Source organism: Telopea speciosissima, chromosome 2 (genome assembly GCF_018873765.1).
Source record: "Telopea speciosissima isolate NSW1024214 ecotype Mountain lineage chromosome 2, Tspe_v1, whole genome shotgun sequence".
Lineage (NCBI taxonomy): Eukaryota > Viridiplantae > Streptophyta > Magnoliopsida > Proteales > Proteaceae > Telopea > Telopea speciosissima.
Window position 1 is genome coordinate 74,267,768 of NC_057917.1, and position 16,924 is coordinate 74,284,691.

Consider the following 16,924-nt stretch of genomic DNA (forward strand, 5'->3'; position numbering starts at 1 on the left):
GATTATATCACTAACACGTAATTATTTCATATTCTTGACCAAAAAAAAATTTTATTTCATATTTAATTATTAGAAAACAGAACACTACCTAGTCGCGTGGCTCTTGTGCCCAGAAACATGAGCACGCAAAAGTATCGCCTTGCCTCGAATGAAATAAAAAATCGCATCTATGCTAATGCCCTTGTATACACTCTCATTAACCTTGGCGCTAGTGCAGGTGCTACACGACAAACACCGATCTCTTACCCTTAATTATTATTATAAGCTTTCACTTTACCTTGGATTTAAATAGTAAAGTAAAATTTATATCTAACAAGTATTATTACTAAATATTGATAATAAATTTAAAAAATTTATAGAATCATGTTGAGTAATGATTACAACAAAATTTCTTTTTAAGTATGAAAAATATTACCTTCCTTCCTTTATTTCTTTTGCAACCAAACAAAGCCTAGAGATGCATGGACAAACATTAGAGGGTATGTCATTACGTTGGCTTCCAAATCATTTCCTGGCCGACATACAGCTGACATTGTGCTTTAGATCTAGAAGTTGTCAATTGGTCGGTTCGGTCTGATTTCAATCACAGACTGAATTGGCTTCGAAGTGGAAATGGATGAATCCAAAACCAAATCAATTAGAAAAGGTTCATTTCAGTCCAATTTGTATCAATTTCCTTGCGGTTTCTCTTATCGGTTTGATATCAGATTCATATGGTTTGGATTTGATTTACCATGTATATATATACATAATCGGATTTTTTTATTGACACCGCTCAAGGCTCAAGGTTTCAAATAATTTGCAACTTTACTTTTTTGTTCTTTTAGTATGATATACAATTTTTTCCAATCAGGCTAATAATGTAATTTCACGCATTGTACTACAAAATACGCATGACAACAACCTTTTGATAATTCATAATAATATGTCATTTTCAATTTATTTTTCAAAACCCTTTTATTCACTTACTTTAAAAATCTTTTGAGAATAAAACAAAAGACAATTAAAAGAAGTTGTCAAGATCTAAATACACCTATAAAAGTGTCATTCAGGCACTCATACATAATTATGAGACAAAATTATAAATTTTAGGTTGATTTTTATCTCGGTTTGGGTTCAATTTTGACCCAACGTTTCAGCTTCTGTGTGGTTTTCAATTGTTTTGGTGCGGTTCAATTTTCGGCAAGTTTCACAATATTTTTACCATATAACTATTTAAGAAAGAATATTATCCTTAATCCGGCTGTCTTTGTCATACATATTTTGCCATATGAAAAAATGAAACAAATCTAACTGTTGGATATCTTAAGGAATGGTCTTGATAGGACATGTGAAAGTTCAAACTCACTCACACCCTCACATGACCCTAACATTTTGGAATATTACTTCATTAAAAAAAAATATTTTTAAATATAAATAGATCCTAATTGGAACAAGGGTTTTAGAATAATCCACAAGTCCATAGAGTTTGGCACGACTCTTCTATTAAAAAAAAAAATTATCTTTTCCCCATTTTTACACGAGATATGTCACTTGTCAAAATGGAACCAGAACTAACCATTTATGATCGAACTGAACCCGACCGCAACCGCAGAGAAATGACTCAATTTTAATTTTATGGGTTCTCTTTTCCTTTCTGTTTTGATTTAGATAGAAAAACCGACAATTCTAAAAAGTTTAAGAACCAATAAAACTAAACCGAATAAACTCAAATTTCTGTGTTGCCTTGTGTTCAAGTAAAGGTTGAATCTGTATTTCTGAGGGACTGTATTTCTAAGGTGGCTTTTTATGATGCTAGAAACTCAAATTTCTGTGTTGCCTTGTGTTCAAGCGAAAGCTGATGTTTCGAAAGGAATGTATTTCTAGCATGGTTTTTTATGATATTAGAATGTAGATTAAGAGAAAACGCAATAATATTGAGATGGTAAGCTTTAGTTATTTTAAAGTTATCAGTTCATGCTCTCAAATTAGATGTAATTAAAAGGAATTAAATTACAGTGTACTAATATGAAACCGAATGTGAACTAATACTACAAACCACATGTAAACTGAATCTGAACCGTAATTAAACACATTACAAATCAAAATTACAAACTATTTTTTAAAAATGGGCACTACAAATGGCATGTAAACCGATGTGAACTGGATAACGAAAACTGAATAGAAAACAGTAAAATCAGACCGAATCCAAAACAAATTTGATTTTATCTGATTCCTACCAGCTTCGCTTTTGCTTTACACCTTGTCAAAATGTAAACCGAACTAGAACCGAACTGATTGACACCCTTACTCCTTCATATGAATGCAGGATTCGATTCCAAGACCTCGCTACAACCAGCTAAAACCCTTACATACCGCACAGGCCGATGCCTTCAATTTTTATTTATTATAAGCCTTTTGATACAAAGTGGTCGAAATGGCAATGTAGTAGAAAAACTGGTGTGAGAATTATCTGGACTCTAGTGTAGAAATGTCAATGTACCAGAAAAACTGGTTGAGAAGAATCAACCTAAATTTGATCTATTGCTAATATATGTTTGGTGATGTGTTCTGAACATAAAAGAGCAAGAGAAAAACTGAGAGCACATAAGCAATCCAATTAACTGCCAAATAAATGCAATATAAAAGAAAAGTTGGTTTCAAACTAGTAAGGTGATTTCTCTCAATTATTGTCATAAAAACAACATACAACCTGGCTAAGTAGCAGCTTTTCGTCTTAGAAGGTGATGAAGGTCAAGGGCACTGATTTTGGAGGCAAGTATGAAGTCATTCTCAGTGAGTCCACCTATGGAATAACAAGACCATGATCAGTACCACAGCTTCATGCATAATGAACCCCCTCTCTCTCACGCGCATACAAAGACACAGGGTGACTTGATTAACAGTTTTCCTTACCAATTGAATGTGTCCATATTTCAATTGTAACATTGTTCCATCCAACAAGATGAAGATCAGGATGATGACCTGCATTTTGAACACAGGCTTGTTGCTTACCAACATTGAACACACAAAAAAATCCAAGAAGCACATGACCAAATACATGATTATACCTTGCAAAACCTCTAAAACCCAAGAAGCACATGACTAAATAGATGATTATACCTTGCAAAACCTCAAAAAATTATTCTATCAAAAAAGGGGGGAAAAACCGATGCCTTCTAGTGTTCCAATGTGCCATCAATACAATCAAGGCTTCTGGATTGCTAGGACTAAGGCCTACTGAATTTACCTTCCACACTTGTGCCCGTCCAATTTAGGATGCATAAATCACCATAGCCTTAACGTGTTTCATTTCAACTGGCTGGTATGCCCCATACCTTAGCTATCACAACCATGGGTTTTTATTTCGACCCGTTTCTAAAGAAAAGGAGGAAAAACAAAAGGAAGAGTGAATATTCCCCAGGAGTTACAAAGTGTTCCAATTAATAATTAAATGACATTCCATCTATCAAGATATAATTAGATGCTATTCCTTCGAGTAATCTGTAGTGCCAAAGTTTCCTGATATGCAATAAAGAACCAATTTCAGATGGCCTCTTGCCACGGAATCTCAATGCTCAGTTTTGTAGTAGGGGAAAACTACATTCTTGGTTTCCCGACACACAATGCATACAATCTGACACAATCGAATACACATACAGACTGATGATGTTCTCCAGAGATATATAAAATAAAAGATGGAAGATCAATAAAGTACTTTACCAAGTTCTCTAGAATCATCATGAATCCAATCCGAGTTAGCATATTATATGATAAATCAGGTTGCTGTTCTTAATTCCTCCACAAATCGGGTGAATCAGGAAAGAAATTAATTAGGCTGTGCACCTAGTATAAAAAGTGCTCAGATCAAGGGCCCCATGATGGACCTTTCCGCTCATCAGAGCAGATTAGATGACGGCAGTATGGTAAACATTTCTCACAAAGGTTATCAAGAAAACACAGAGATGCCTCCCTGTATGTGCAAAAAAATGTGGGTTTGGCTGTCAACCCTCAGATGTATGGACATTCACTTTGTGCAATTCCTTTGAGGAGATCAAACCATGTTTTAATACTGGAAGTAAAATAAGCATAAATATTCCTCCACAAAGCAGATTAGATAATAGTAGTATTGTCAACATTTCTCATAAAGTTATCAAGGATACATGTATCCCTGTACATACAAATGAATATGGTTTCGTCCGTCAACCCACAGATATACAACTTGTGCAATTCCTTTGAGGTGATCAAACCTTGTTTTATTGCTGGAAATAATATCTGCATGAATATTCCTTTCTGATAAACAATATCCATTGCTAAGGGGGAGATAAGAAGCAATATATTAAGGAAGAAGATTTCCCTAAAAATACTGATGAGCATGACAATCCATCTACAATCTCATCAAGCAGCATAGTAACTGGCTTCAACTAAATGGACAATGTTATGCATTTCTTTTTTTTGGATGAATAAATATTAAATTACAAAGAAAAAAGAGGGAATATACAAGCCCAAAGGCAAAGCCGAAGCTAGGAACTAGCTAGGGCGCAAAATGGATAGAGGAAGACCCCAGGCAACAACAATAAGCCTGTTCCTTGGGGAGTCCTTCACATCCGAGGTGGGGAGGGATCTGATTTAGATGAAACATAAAAAAAGATGGCCTTCCAAATGGTGTCGAAAGAGCGGGAGTTGGACGTCCATCTTCTGAGGTTACGTTCCATCCTTATATGGGAGATAGTGGCGCAAAAGGCAATCTTGCCAACCGAATCACAAATCGTCTTCCCTCCAAACGTCATGTCAATCCAAATCCATTCCCTGCTGAGGGGGAGGGGGGAGCGCCGACCTGGCCAACAGTGTCGAAGAACACGGGACCAGATGGAAGAAGCAAAGGGGTAGGCGAAAAACAGGTGATCTGCATCTTCAGCCCCATTCTAACAAAGACAGCAACTAGGGTGAACCTGAATATGCCAATAGATGAGAAAGCCTTGGGTGGGAAGGCAATTCCTAAGGGCGCGCCAAGTGGTGAGACTATGGCGGGGGATGTGGCCTCTAAACCAGACAACTCTGTGCCAAGGACAGGGGGTCCCTCTATGTCTAACCAAGTCCCAAGCGGAGTGAGAGGTGAATCTGCTTGAGGGGGAGAGGAGCCAGAGAGTGGTGTCACCTCTACCGCGGTGCCCAGGGGGGATGGGGGGGAGGGAGCTCCACAAGTCAGCCGGGGGGGGGGGGAGTGGGGGGGGGGACCAGGAGTCATTGGAGATGATAGAGGCCACAAGGGCAAATCTGTCCAGGCTGGAGGAGTAGATCTCTCTGGGGCTCACAATGGAAGAGGACATCAGAAGGGTGCCAATTATCAAGCCAAAGTAAAGTGGTCGAACCATCATTTATCCTGCAAGAAATGGCATCTCTGGCTAAATGCCTCACCTGGAGAATCCTGCGCCATACCTAGGAGGAATCAGCCCCTGGGCTAATAGACCAAATGGAGTCCCTACGGAGGAGCCCAGCATAAACCCAAGAAGTCCAGATGCTGGTTTTGTTGGTGAGGAGCTTCCAGATAAGCTTGATGGATCCAGCAATGTTGACATCTTTAATTCTCCTGAGCCCAAGGCCTCCTTCAGCTTTGGGGACACAAAGGGAAGCCCAGTTCATGGGATGAAGGAACCTGGCAGAGTCCACTCCTTTCCAAAGGAAAGCACACATAATAGATTCAGTCGCCTTGATAGTAGCCTTTAGGAGGCCAAAAACACCACTCCAATAGATGTAACAAGATTGGAGCACCGATCTAATCAGCTCCAACCGTCTTGCATAGGAAAAGAGCTTGGCTTTCCAAAGCTAAAGCCTCTTACGAAGGAGATCCAAGATGGGGGAGCAGTGGTAGGCTGAAAGTCTGGCAGGGATGAGGGGAAGGCCAAGGTAGTGGACAGGTAAGGTGCCAATGGAGAAGCTACAGAGAGAGGAAAGTGAGGCTTTGGTGGTATCTGGGACACCGGCTAGGAAGAATTTGGACTTATGGAGGTTGATGCGGAGCCCCGAAAGGTCATGGAAAAGGTGAAGGGAGGACATGATGGACTCAATGGAGAGAGTGTCAGCCTTGGAGAAGATCATAAGATCATCAGCGAAGGCAAGGTGAGTCAGGTTGGTAGGCTTGCATTTAGGGATGGGGGTGATGAGGTGGAGGTCGGTTTTAGATTGGATGCTACGGGAGAGGACTTCGAGGGAAAGGCAAAAGAGAAAAGGGGAAAGGGGACAACCTTGACGAATACCAACAGAGGAGGGGAAAAAATCAGCCGTGCTGCCATTCAAAAACACAGAGAAGCGAGGGGTGGAGATGCAGTGATAGATCCAGTTAACAAAGATGGGAGGGAAGGACATGTTAAGGAGGACTTGGGAGATGAAGTCCCAACGGATGGAATCAAAAGCCTTATGGATGTCGATTTTCAAAAGAGCAGACGGGGGGAGGGATTTGCGGTCGAAACCTCGGACGATTTCCTGGCAAAGGATGATGTTATCCAAGATACTTCGATCAGTAATGAAGGCGGATTGGTTGGAACTGACAAGGGAGTCAATGACAAGGCTGAGCCGGTTGGCAAGAATTTTAGCAATGAACTTGTACAGGAGATTGCAGAGGGAGATAAGCCTAAAGTCAAACATGGCTGAGTAATGTAGTCCTAGATAGGTAGGATACCTACTAGGAGCCAGACAACAAGATCAATAGCAAAAAGGGTTGCTGGTTCGAATGGACAGCTCTAAGTTTTAGGCTAATTCTAGGGTTTAGGATGGGAATTTGGGAATGGGTCTTATATGACTTTAATATGTAGGTCTAAGGGGTTATTATGGGATAAAAATAATTGGATTTGGGAAGGTTTTAAAATTCTGCAATTCTGGACAGAATTGAATTGCAGGTTTTAGGTTTAACAGAGAGGAGGAATGGAGGGGTTGTAGAGGAGACTAAGGGCTAGGTTAAAGGCCGAGTGTAGGGAGAGGTGTGGGGAATATAAGCTGGAAGTAGGGTTTGTAATTGATGGCTAAATCTGGAGTTATGAGGGAGTCCTAGTTGAGGTAGGAGTTGCAGGTTTAATGGAGGTTAGGGTTTGATGGATGGAGAGGGGGTGTGGATTAGGTTAGAGGAAGAAATTGGGTGTCAAACTTACTGGAGATTCCACTGGCAGCAGCTTGAACAGATGTGAAGGATAGAACCACCTTCGAATTGAAGAATATCCTCCCAGCCGTCACGGCGTAAGGAGTCAACCGGATTCCACCAGTCCCTTTCCACCTTAAGATCCACAAGGATGCACACTCAGAAGGAGCAACACTCAACAGAGTAGGGCAGAAACAATGGCAGCAAACAAAAGCTTTTCATTAATCAAATTCGTGTTCAAGGCTTTGCCCCCTTACAACCTTATATAAAAGACTCAAAAATAGACTTCTACTCTAAAAAGGAAAGGCCTAACCCAATCCCTAACCTATTAGGTAACTTAAACTGACTAGGAAACTAAAATACCTAAAGAAATAGACTCAAAACCTGACTGGACTTATAGAATCCTAATCGAGCCCAACTTACATCACATGACCACTTAAACAAGTCACATGATCACTTAAGTGATCACATGACCACTAATTACATAAAAATCAAAACTAAGGAATTAAAACAGCTAATCCCGTATGCAACCTAATTACCCATATTTTAGGCCTATAAAAGTGGTCTATTACATAGAAAACCCATGGGATCAAAGGCCCAACATACATATAACACAACCCTAGACTTATTTCTAAAGAAATAAGCCCATTTCGGTGATGAATCTGCATCACTGAGGCTCCTGAGAACTTGGGGATGAGGCAGAGGAAGGATTGGTTGATACTATGAATTTGATTCGGATTGAAGAAGAAGCTCTTAATGGTAGCGATAAGATCGGTGCCAATGATGTCCCAGCAATTGGTGAAGAACCCCATGCTAAACCTATTAGGGCCCGGAGCTTTGCTAGCCTTATGGGAGCGGACAGCGAAGGAGATTTACGAGTTAGAGGGGATGGAGCTAAGGGAGCTGAGGAGGTGAGGGGGGATGAATTTGTTGAGGAGATCATTAGGAAGGGGGGGTTGGGTGAAGGGAGGGGGGCAAAAGATACCAGTGAAATAGTTCACAGCTTCAGCTTTGATGTCATCGACAGAGGAAAGAACCGAGCCACCAGAAGAGGTAAGAGAGAGAATGGAGTTGGAGTTGGAGCGGGCTTTAAGGGATCGGTGAAAGAAGGCGGTGTTCGAATCTCCAAGCTCAAGCCATTTGATTCGAGATTTCTGCTTAAGGAAACTTTCTTCTTGAGAGAGAGAGGAGGCAAGCTCAGAGGCAGCAAGGACTTCTTCCTCAGCGAGGGAAGGGTTGAGGGGGTCAGACTGAAGGCGATGCTAGATGGAGGAGAGGGTGTCCCGACAGGAGGAGACACGAGAAGAGATGTTACCAAAGGTGGAAGAATTCCAAGATCTGAGAGCCATTTTGACATTTTTGAGCTTTTTTGAAAAGGCTAAAAGGGGGGAGGAGAATGAGAAAACAGGGATGCTCCAAGCGGCTTGGATAGGAGGGAGGAAGCCAGGGTGGGAGGTCCACATATCAAAGAACTTCAAGGGTTTCGGGCCAAAGGACACAAAGGGAAGGACAAAAAGAGATATGGGGGAGTGGTCTGAAAGACCAGGAAGGTCAAAGAAGGCATAGGAGGAAGGAAGGGAGGTGAGCCAAGGATCATTGACTAGGACTTTGTCTAGCTTGCAGGCAACTCTGTCAATGCCAGAGCGCTTGTTGTGCCAGGAGAGATCAGCATCCGACCACCTAAGGTCGTTAAGCCCAGAGTCATCTAGACAGGAATTGAAGGCTGTGACGGCTTGGAGGTCGATAGGGGAACCTCCTAGCTTTTCATGACTGAAATGGACCACATTGAAATCGTCACCGATACCCCAAGGCAAGGAGCCAACAGACAAGGAAATGGATCGGATATCCTCCCATAAAGGAATTCTATCCGGGGGACGGTTAAGGGCGTAAACCATGGTGAAAAAAAGAGGTGATTATGGAGGTGGTCGGAAATGCTGAGGTGGATTAATTGGGAAGAGGAAGAAGAGACCGAGATATGAAATTTGGAGGGATCCCAAAGATACCATATTCGGCTAGAAGGGGAATGGTCATAGTTTGAGAGGAAGGACCAAGAGGGAGCAAGAGAATGGGCAATCCTAGAAGAATTGGGTTCGAGCACCTTGGTTTCAAGGAGGCAACAAAGGGGGGGTTTGGAGGATTTGAGACGGGCACGGATCTCAGTTTGTTTGGCCGGGGCGTTTAGCCCACGAACATTCCAAATAGTCCAAGGAATCATAAGAGGGGAGGGGGGGCGGCAGCCAACCAGATGTGGAGGTAACTCTAGACCCCGGTGGGACACTATGGGGCCTGAGGCAGTAATCCTTCAAAGGGGGATAGCAGACCAAGCTGGAACCATCAAGGACGGATGAGGTTGGGTCACCATGCTTAGGCCGGACCGGTTCAGAGGAGATTAGTGGGGGGTTCAAGTGGGTTAAGTGGATTAAAGTGGCGGGTTGGTGGTTTGGGTCGCCAAGGGACGGGTTTAAGTGAGGTAAGACAAGGGGAGAGGGGTGGGCTTCTGAGAGAACACGTGGAAAAGTCCAGGGGGTATTAGTGGAAAGAGGGGACAACGATGGGGACAGCGTCGTGGGTAGGTGAAAGCTAGAAAAAGGGAGGCATCGTTGGTCAACAGGGAAAGGGTTGGGGTTTTCATTTACGAAAGAGGAAAGGGTGGTAAGCGAAGGCAAAAGGTTGTTTGCAGAGGGCTCTGTAGCAGAAGGCTGAGGATCAACGATGCAGGGCTTCAAGGTCTCGAGGAGTACAGGAGTGATAGCGACTTCTCCATCGGCATCAGGCTCCAGACTCGACAAAGCGGTAAATCTATTGCATCCCGCGTCAAAAGGACAGCGAGGTAGGTGAGCAACGGGCACCTCGCCTTGGGAGGGTGCTTCGACTGGGCCTCTGTGGTTTTTCCAGCAACGGTTTCTCTGCTTTTTCCGGCCACGAGAGGGGAAGGGAGAGTCGCTGTCTTCCAGATCCATAGGGGACTTCCTGAGATGTTCCTCATTTTCCACAAGATCAGAGTCATTTTCGGCTGCTGCCAGAGAAGACAGAGAGATCCCATTTCTAACGACGGCAGCTACCAGCGGTTCTACAGGCGGCAAAACATCGCGGCAAGCAACACCAAGGGCCCCAACCTCGACCGAAGACTCAGCAGCAGGGGAAAGAGCGGTTGAGGTGGCCAAAGAGGCGAGAGCACCAAAGTTTGCATCTTCCATCAAATCGACAGTTGGCAAATCACCACAGAGAGAATTGCCAAGGGCCCCAGCCTCAATCGAAGGCACAGCATCAGGAAGGGGTGCGGTTGGGGTAGCCTTAGCACAGTGCTTCAAGGAGTGGTCAAAGAGTTTACAGTCGGGGCAGTGAGGAGGCAGGCCCTCGTAGAGGACACGTTGCATGAAAGAGTGACCATCTTCCTCAAGGATGGTAACGAAATCAGGTGGTGGGACATCAGCACTGAGTTCAACACATATCCGAGCATAGGAGAGGCGGTCCATTCTCAAGGTGCGTTCATCGGAGAAGAAGGGATTGCCAATAGTCGATCCGACGATACTAAGACCCGTGGGGCACCAAAAGTGGAATGGAAGGCCAGGTAGAGTGATCCAAATGGGAATGGTCTTGAGATTGATCCTGGAGAGGGAAGTACGATGATCCCATTGCCAAAGAAAAATCTGTTTCTTACCAATCTGCCAAGGGCCTCCGTCCAGTGCACGGGCTTTGTCTGATTCATCAGAGAATTTGAAGATAAAGATGCCATTGGATAGAAGATAGATGTACACAGCGCCAGCAGCCCGCCATTGCTTCATGAAAGAAGTCTTGACAACGTGGTAAGGGGGACGGCCACCAAGGAAGTGACCAACGAGACAGCACTGCCACTTGGAAATTTCGTCATCAAGCAAGCCTTTGGGGCAGAACCCAGCAATGGAGTCATCCAGGGAGGTAGGTGGGACAAAATGAAGTGAGTGTCGAGCAGGTGCAGAAGGGGTGTTGCCAGAGAGGAGGGAGCTCCAAGAGTTGGCAGCGGTGGGACGATGGTGCCGGAGGGGAGGGGAGCATTCCGGGAGGACTCAGTCGAAAGGCATCACCACGTCTTTTTCTTTTTTTCTTTTTTTCTTTTTTTTGAGTAAATTCAAGAGCGACGTCCTCTAGATTGATTTGTGAGTTCCTTTTTTGCTTATAATGTTCTGCATTTCATTTAGCAATGATGACTCAATCCAGCTTAAATCAATTAATCCTTATCCCAACTAAATGGGGTCGGCTACAGGGATATTTGTCAATGAACACTGCACCTGAAAAAATAATTTCTCGCTAACTCAATCAACACCCACTTTAACCTCACTCATCAACCTAGAGCCTTCAAACTATCCTGACTCATAATCAAAGGCCTTTATTGGAAAGAACTGAACCATCTGAATCTATTCCAAGGTTTTTCTGAAATCTGAAAAATTAAGAACTTGCCATGATGTAATACAACCTTACAGTTCACTATTCTAACCTAAGTTAGTTACTACATTCATAAAACTCTTAATCTGAAGGCTGGTGAAGTATGATAAGAGATTAAAAAGGTGGAGCAAAAGAGAAATACCTTCTGCTTCAGCAATATCAGCCACAGCCTGAAATAACTCCAAACCTTTAGTGAAACTCTTCACCTTCCATGAACAGTTGAGCTTCAAGGTACCACCTTCATTTAACAGGCTCCATCCAGGTACCTAATAAGTAATTACAAAAAAAAATTATAATATTTATTTTAAACACAAAGAAAGCATATATAAAAATGGAACTCCAAAATAAACCTTAGGTATTAGCTCATTAGCTGCTTGTTCAGTCATGGGCCTGAGATCCTTTGCATTACATGGTACACACTTCCTTGTTGACAGATCTAACATAGCAAGGAAACCGTATCAGATAATACGAACTACACCTTGTCTATGTAAGCATGCTATCATCAAACTAAACTTGCAAGATTGTTTCCCCCTCCCCCTAATAAATGGCTTTATTTGATTCTATAATAGCATAACCAGCACCAAACGAAATCAGTGCACAAAAACATGTGCATTAGTCCAAGACACAAATGAACTGTGTTAAAGTGTTTAATAGTAGAGGCTCTTTTGTGATTGAAAATAAAAATTTCCTCATTCAAAATACAAATCGCTAAGAGCTAGAAGCTTACCCAAACATGGTGCAATGAACCTTGTCTATTCAACATACGAATCCTTAACAAAAAATAATAATCTAGTAACTTGAAAACAACACCCAAAGAGGGCGGACCTCAGAGCAATGGTAAGGTTGCTCCATTGCGACCTAATGGTTGCGGGTTCGAGTCCGGAAACAGCCTCTTCGCGAAGTGGGTGATATGGCTGCATACATTATGACCTTCCCTAGATCCCGTAGTGGTGGGACCGTGGGCGCCTCATGCACTAGGTATGCCCTTTTTTTAACTTGAAAACAACAACCAAATTGTTGATGAACACATTGACACTGCCCTTCCCTAACAGTTTGGACTTTTAGGTGAAACAGTAGCGAACATGGTATCAGAGCAGGGAGGTCAAGTGTTCAACTCCTGGGAAGTGCATCAGAAGAGTTTTCCCGACATTTCTTCTCCTCCAGGGAGTTTGAGCTTTTAGGTGAAACGGTAACGAACATGGAATCAGAGCAGGGAGGTCGAGTGTTCGACTCCTGAGAAGTGCATCGAAAAAGTTTTCCCGGCACTTCTTCTCCTCCAAGTGCGAAGGACTACGGCATGCATGTGCGGGGGAGTATTGATGTATAGCATTGATGCTGCCCTTCCCTAACAATTCAAGATTTTAGGTGAAATGATAGCGAACACAAATTACAAACAGGTTTCTATTTGAATAAAATGTCATAACCAGCACCGAACGAAAGCGGTGCACAAAAACCAGTACATTCATACATTGGACACGAACTAACCAGTGTGAGGACAGAAATGTCCATAGCAGATTGAAAAGCCATGTGCATTAGTCCAAGACACACATGAACTGTAAAAGTATTTAATAGTATAGGCCCTTCTGTGATTGAAAATCAAAATTTCTTCATTCAAAATACAAATCACTAAGAGGCTAGAAGCTCACCCAACATGGTGCAATAAATCTTGTCTATTCTACATAAGAATCTTAATGAAGAATAATAATCTAGTAATTGAAAACAATGCCCAAATCATAGTTATCAAGGTGTCGCCTAGGCGTCCAGGCTCCATGGTCGTCTTGGGTGCCTTGGTCCGCCTTGTTGGTCTCTCCTTGATTTAGGACCCTCCCCAATGCTTTGGTCGCCTTGCCACCTTGATAACTATGGCCCAAATTACAAACAGGTTTTTATTTGAAGAAAATTTTACCCTGAATCAAAAAACAGAATTCAGTAACACTAAAAAGAACAAGCCCAGCCAATGGAAGAAATGGTAAAAAGAGGAAAGAAAACATTCTAAGACTTCGTCCCCCCCCCCCCCCCCAAAAAAAAAAAAAAACATGTACAACTAAGAGAAAAAATGAGTGACCATAAAAAGAACGAGATTCTAATCCCCACCACTGGCAGGAAACCTAGTATGGTTTACTATAAAAATGAAAGTAGTTCACTGAACAGGAACTGATATAATTTGGAAATTGGATTGGATTTTGTTCTTCAAGAAGTTATTATAGGGTGATTGTGCAAATAAATTACTTGGATGTCTAATTCTTCTCAGGAACACATGGAGAGCAGGGACTCTCGTGCTTTCATTTTTTTGGTTGTTTTTTTTTTTTTTGGGGGGGGGGGGGGAGAACAACTCCATCATGTTAAAGGCCATCTCTTTCACAATCTCTCTCCTCCGGACATGAGGGCCCCCTAGAGATTCATCAGAGGATCAGTCATCCACCCAGCTGGCTTTTGGCATGGGAGTTATCCCCCCCTCCGAATTGCAGATCTGTCATGTCCACCATGATGCAGATAACTCACAGAAGTGGGCTTATTTTTGTGGAAATAGGCCTTGGGTTGGGTTACATACGTGTTGGGCCTTTGGTCCAAAGGGTTTTACCTTCTAATAAGCAAATTTAATGGGGCCTAAAATATGTGTAGGAAGTAGGAATATGGGATTTACTCCATTACTTAGTGTAGTTACTAGTTAGAGTCCTATTTTTTTATTATTTAGTCACTATGTTACTAATTGAACAATGTTCCATAATTTGATAAATGAAGGCATAGAATCCTAAGCAAATAAAATATAAAACTGTTAAGTTTTGGATTCAACTGTGTAAAATCAGGTTGCAGGATTAAAATAAGACATCAGGATGTCAATTCACGTGCTGTTATTTTCAATTGATATTTAAAAAGAGAATATAAAATCATAACGAAGCGGGATGGAAGGCTGCTATAAATTATAATACCATTTCAGACAATGGAAAGTGATGCACACCTTTGTCTGTACAAAATGTTCTAAACCCAAAATATGAGTTCCTACTTGATGACACTTTCACATGGTCCTGAAGTATCTGGGTTGCTTGAGAACTTGAGCTGTATATAACACTTGGGACACACAATAAGCGGGGAATAGCAGGACATTAAAAGTGAAAAATCAACATAAAAGGTGGTAGAGTAAAAGAAGGGAGATAAAGAGTTGCAGTAAATAAACGAATAAGAAAACTAAAATGTTTTAATAGTTTCAAAAATGGATAAAATGTATAATGCTACAAGGAAGAATATGAATAGAGGCTAACTGATACTACACTTTTTTATTCCATCATCCCAGGTATCATATCATGGAAACAAAAGCTCAACTCAACTCAGCCTTATTCCAACTAAATGGAGTTGGCTACATGGATCCTTTTTCTCCAATCAGTTCTATTCAAAGACATACTTGTTAATAGTCTTAAACTATGCATGTCTTTTCTCACCACTTCTCCAAGAGTCATTTTAGACCTACCCTTGGTTCTTTTAGCTCCTTCAATCTGAACCAATCATCCCTCCGCACTGGAGCATTCAAAAGCTTCCGTTACACATGTACATGCCACCTCAAGCGACTTTCCCACAACTTATCATGTAGTGGAGCTACTCCTAAATTAGCTTTAATTTGTTCATTCCCCATTTTATATTTCTAGTTTTACAACCATCCATCTCAACATCCTCATTTCAGCTACACAAGAGTTGGTTTATATATTGTTTCTTCACAGCCCAACATTCAGCTTCATACATCATTACAACAACAACTCGGCCTTATCCCAACTAACTGGGGTCAGCTACATGGATCCTTGCACTGCAATCAGCTCTATTCAAGGTTATACTTGATACAAGATCTAAGCTATGCATGTCTTTTCTCACACTCCTAAGGTCATTTTAGGTCTGCCCCTGGCTCTTTTAGCTCCTTCAATCTGAATTAAATCACTCCTCCGTACTGGAGCATCCAAAGGCCTTTGTCATCCATCTTAACATCCTCATCTCCGCTACACTGAATTTATCTATATAATGCTTCTTAACTGCCCAACATTCCACACCATACATCATAGCTAGTCGTATGATTGTCCTATAAAATTTTCCTTTAAGCTTCATACATCATTGTTGATCGTATAATTGTCTTATAAAATTTTCCTTTAAGTTTTAAAGGAATACGTTGATCATACCATACTCCGGACACACCCCTCCACTTCATCCACCATATTCTTATTCTTTGTGAAACTTCATTCTCTATTTCTCTAAGCTAGGCACTTTCCGAGTTAAAACAGGTAGTAATCCATCCTTAACTAGCTTAAAATAGTGTACCCACCATTCAAAACCCAGAAGGAGAGAGATTTAACTGGCTTACTCCCTCTACGCACATCTCTAGATTGACGGATAGCCGTTCCACAGGAAAAAATGAAAGAACCCCATATTCAGCCGGTAGTAAACTTCATCAATAAAGTTGACTCATGAAGGCAACTCATCAATCAACAGTTATCCAAATAATTGACACCCAAGTAAAGAACCTAATATGATCGCAATAACTCATATATGAACAATCCACAGTACAGGGATCCTGATACTTGCACAGTGATCAACCAAGATAGATTCACAAGCAAAGAAAATAGAGAAAATATTTTACAAGGAAAAATCGAGGTGGGTTAAGGAGAGAAGTACCGTCCATGAGCTCCAACCAACAGGGTTTTGAAGAAGGATGTTAATGGGACAGCCTTAAGAAATCAAAACACGAAATGAAATCAGATAAAAAAAAAATTACGTCAGAAGAAATGTTGGATCGGAGACTCGGAAGTGTTTGTCTTTGTTGTTCTTGCCTTGGAGTTGGAAGGAGAGAAGAGGCAAGCCTGCAACATCCGATTCATAGAACTCGTAAGTCGTTAATGATAAAAAGATGTTTGCCGCACTGGGCTTCGAGAAGCATGTCACGCTGATGAGAGTGATACACACTTGGAAGAGTCAGAACGAACGGTCTCTAAAGCTTTATCCAACGGCCATTCTGCTGCCACCGGCACCATGGGTGTCATTTGCATATCGAAACCGTTTTTCCAAAGCCAAATCGAACCGTTTAAATTAAATCTGTTAAACCGTTTATTAATCGGCTTGATTTTAATTCAGCTAGCGGTTGCTTCTTTGTTTGTAGATCAGTTAGGGCGCAGAAGCATCAACATGGGTGAAATTTTTTATTTTATAAGGGGTAAGATAATAATTTTGCACGCTCTTATGTCTGGACGTAGAGCCATGCAACCATTTAACATTCTTTTTTCCATTAATTTAATCTATTTTTATTGCGTACGCACAAATTGAGCCTAAATGTCAAGGGATCAAACCCAACGGAAATAGGGTCATTCCCAATTGTAACTCAAAATTGGTAACTCAAATCAACAACAAAACAATATA

The 16,924-nt window shown here is 41.7% G+C and overlaps 1 protein-coding gene and 1 long non-coding RNA gene across 5 annotated transcripts; one reads left to right on the forward strand and one right to left on the reverse strand.

The window, feature by feature from the left end:
• Window positions 1-2,584: 2,584 nt before the first annotated feature.
• Window positions 2,585-16,436, reverse strand: LOC122651300 (pterin-4-alpha-carbinolamine dehydratase 2, mitochondrial). Of its 4 annotated transcripts, none has more exons than XM_043844637.1 (7): window positions 16,342-16,436; window positions 16,187-16,239; window positions 14,493-14,590; window positions 11,884-11,969; window positions 11,676-11,799; window positions 2,896-2,964; window positions 2,585-2,785 (listed from the first exon to the last, which is right to left on the reverse strand). In XM_043844637.1, exons 1-7 carry the CDS (start codon window positions 16,387-16,389, stop codon window positions 2,697-2,699), a joined length of 567 nt encoding a protein of 188 aa, XP_043700572.1. In that variant the 5' UTR covers window positions 16,390-16,436; the 3' UTR covers window positions 2,585-2,696. The 4 variants fall into 4 exon arrangements, with proteins under 4 accessions (XP_043700572.1, XP_043700571.1, XP_043700574.1 ...); XM_043844636.1 differs by having other exon boundaries at window positions 14,493-14,602; XM_043844639.1 differs by lacking the exon at window positions 14,493-14,590 and having other exon boundaries at window positions 16,342-16,417.
• Window positions 3,843-4,247, forward strand: LOC122651303. Its single transcript, XR_006331433.1, has 2 exons — window positions 3,843-3,924; window positions 4,130-4,247. It is a non-coding gene; the product is annotated as an uncharacterized LOC122651303 (long non-coding RNA).
• Window positions 16,437-16,924: the final 488 nt, after the last annotated feature.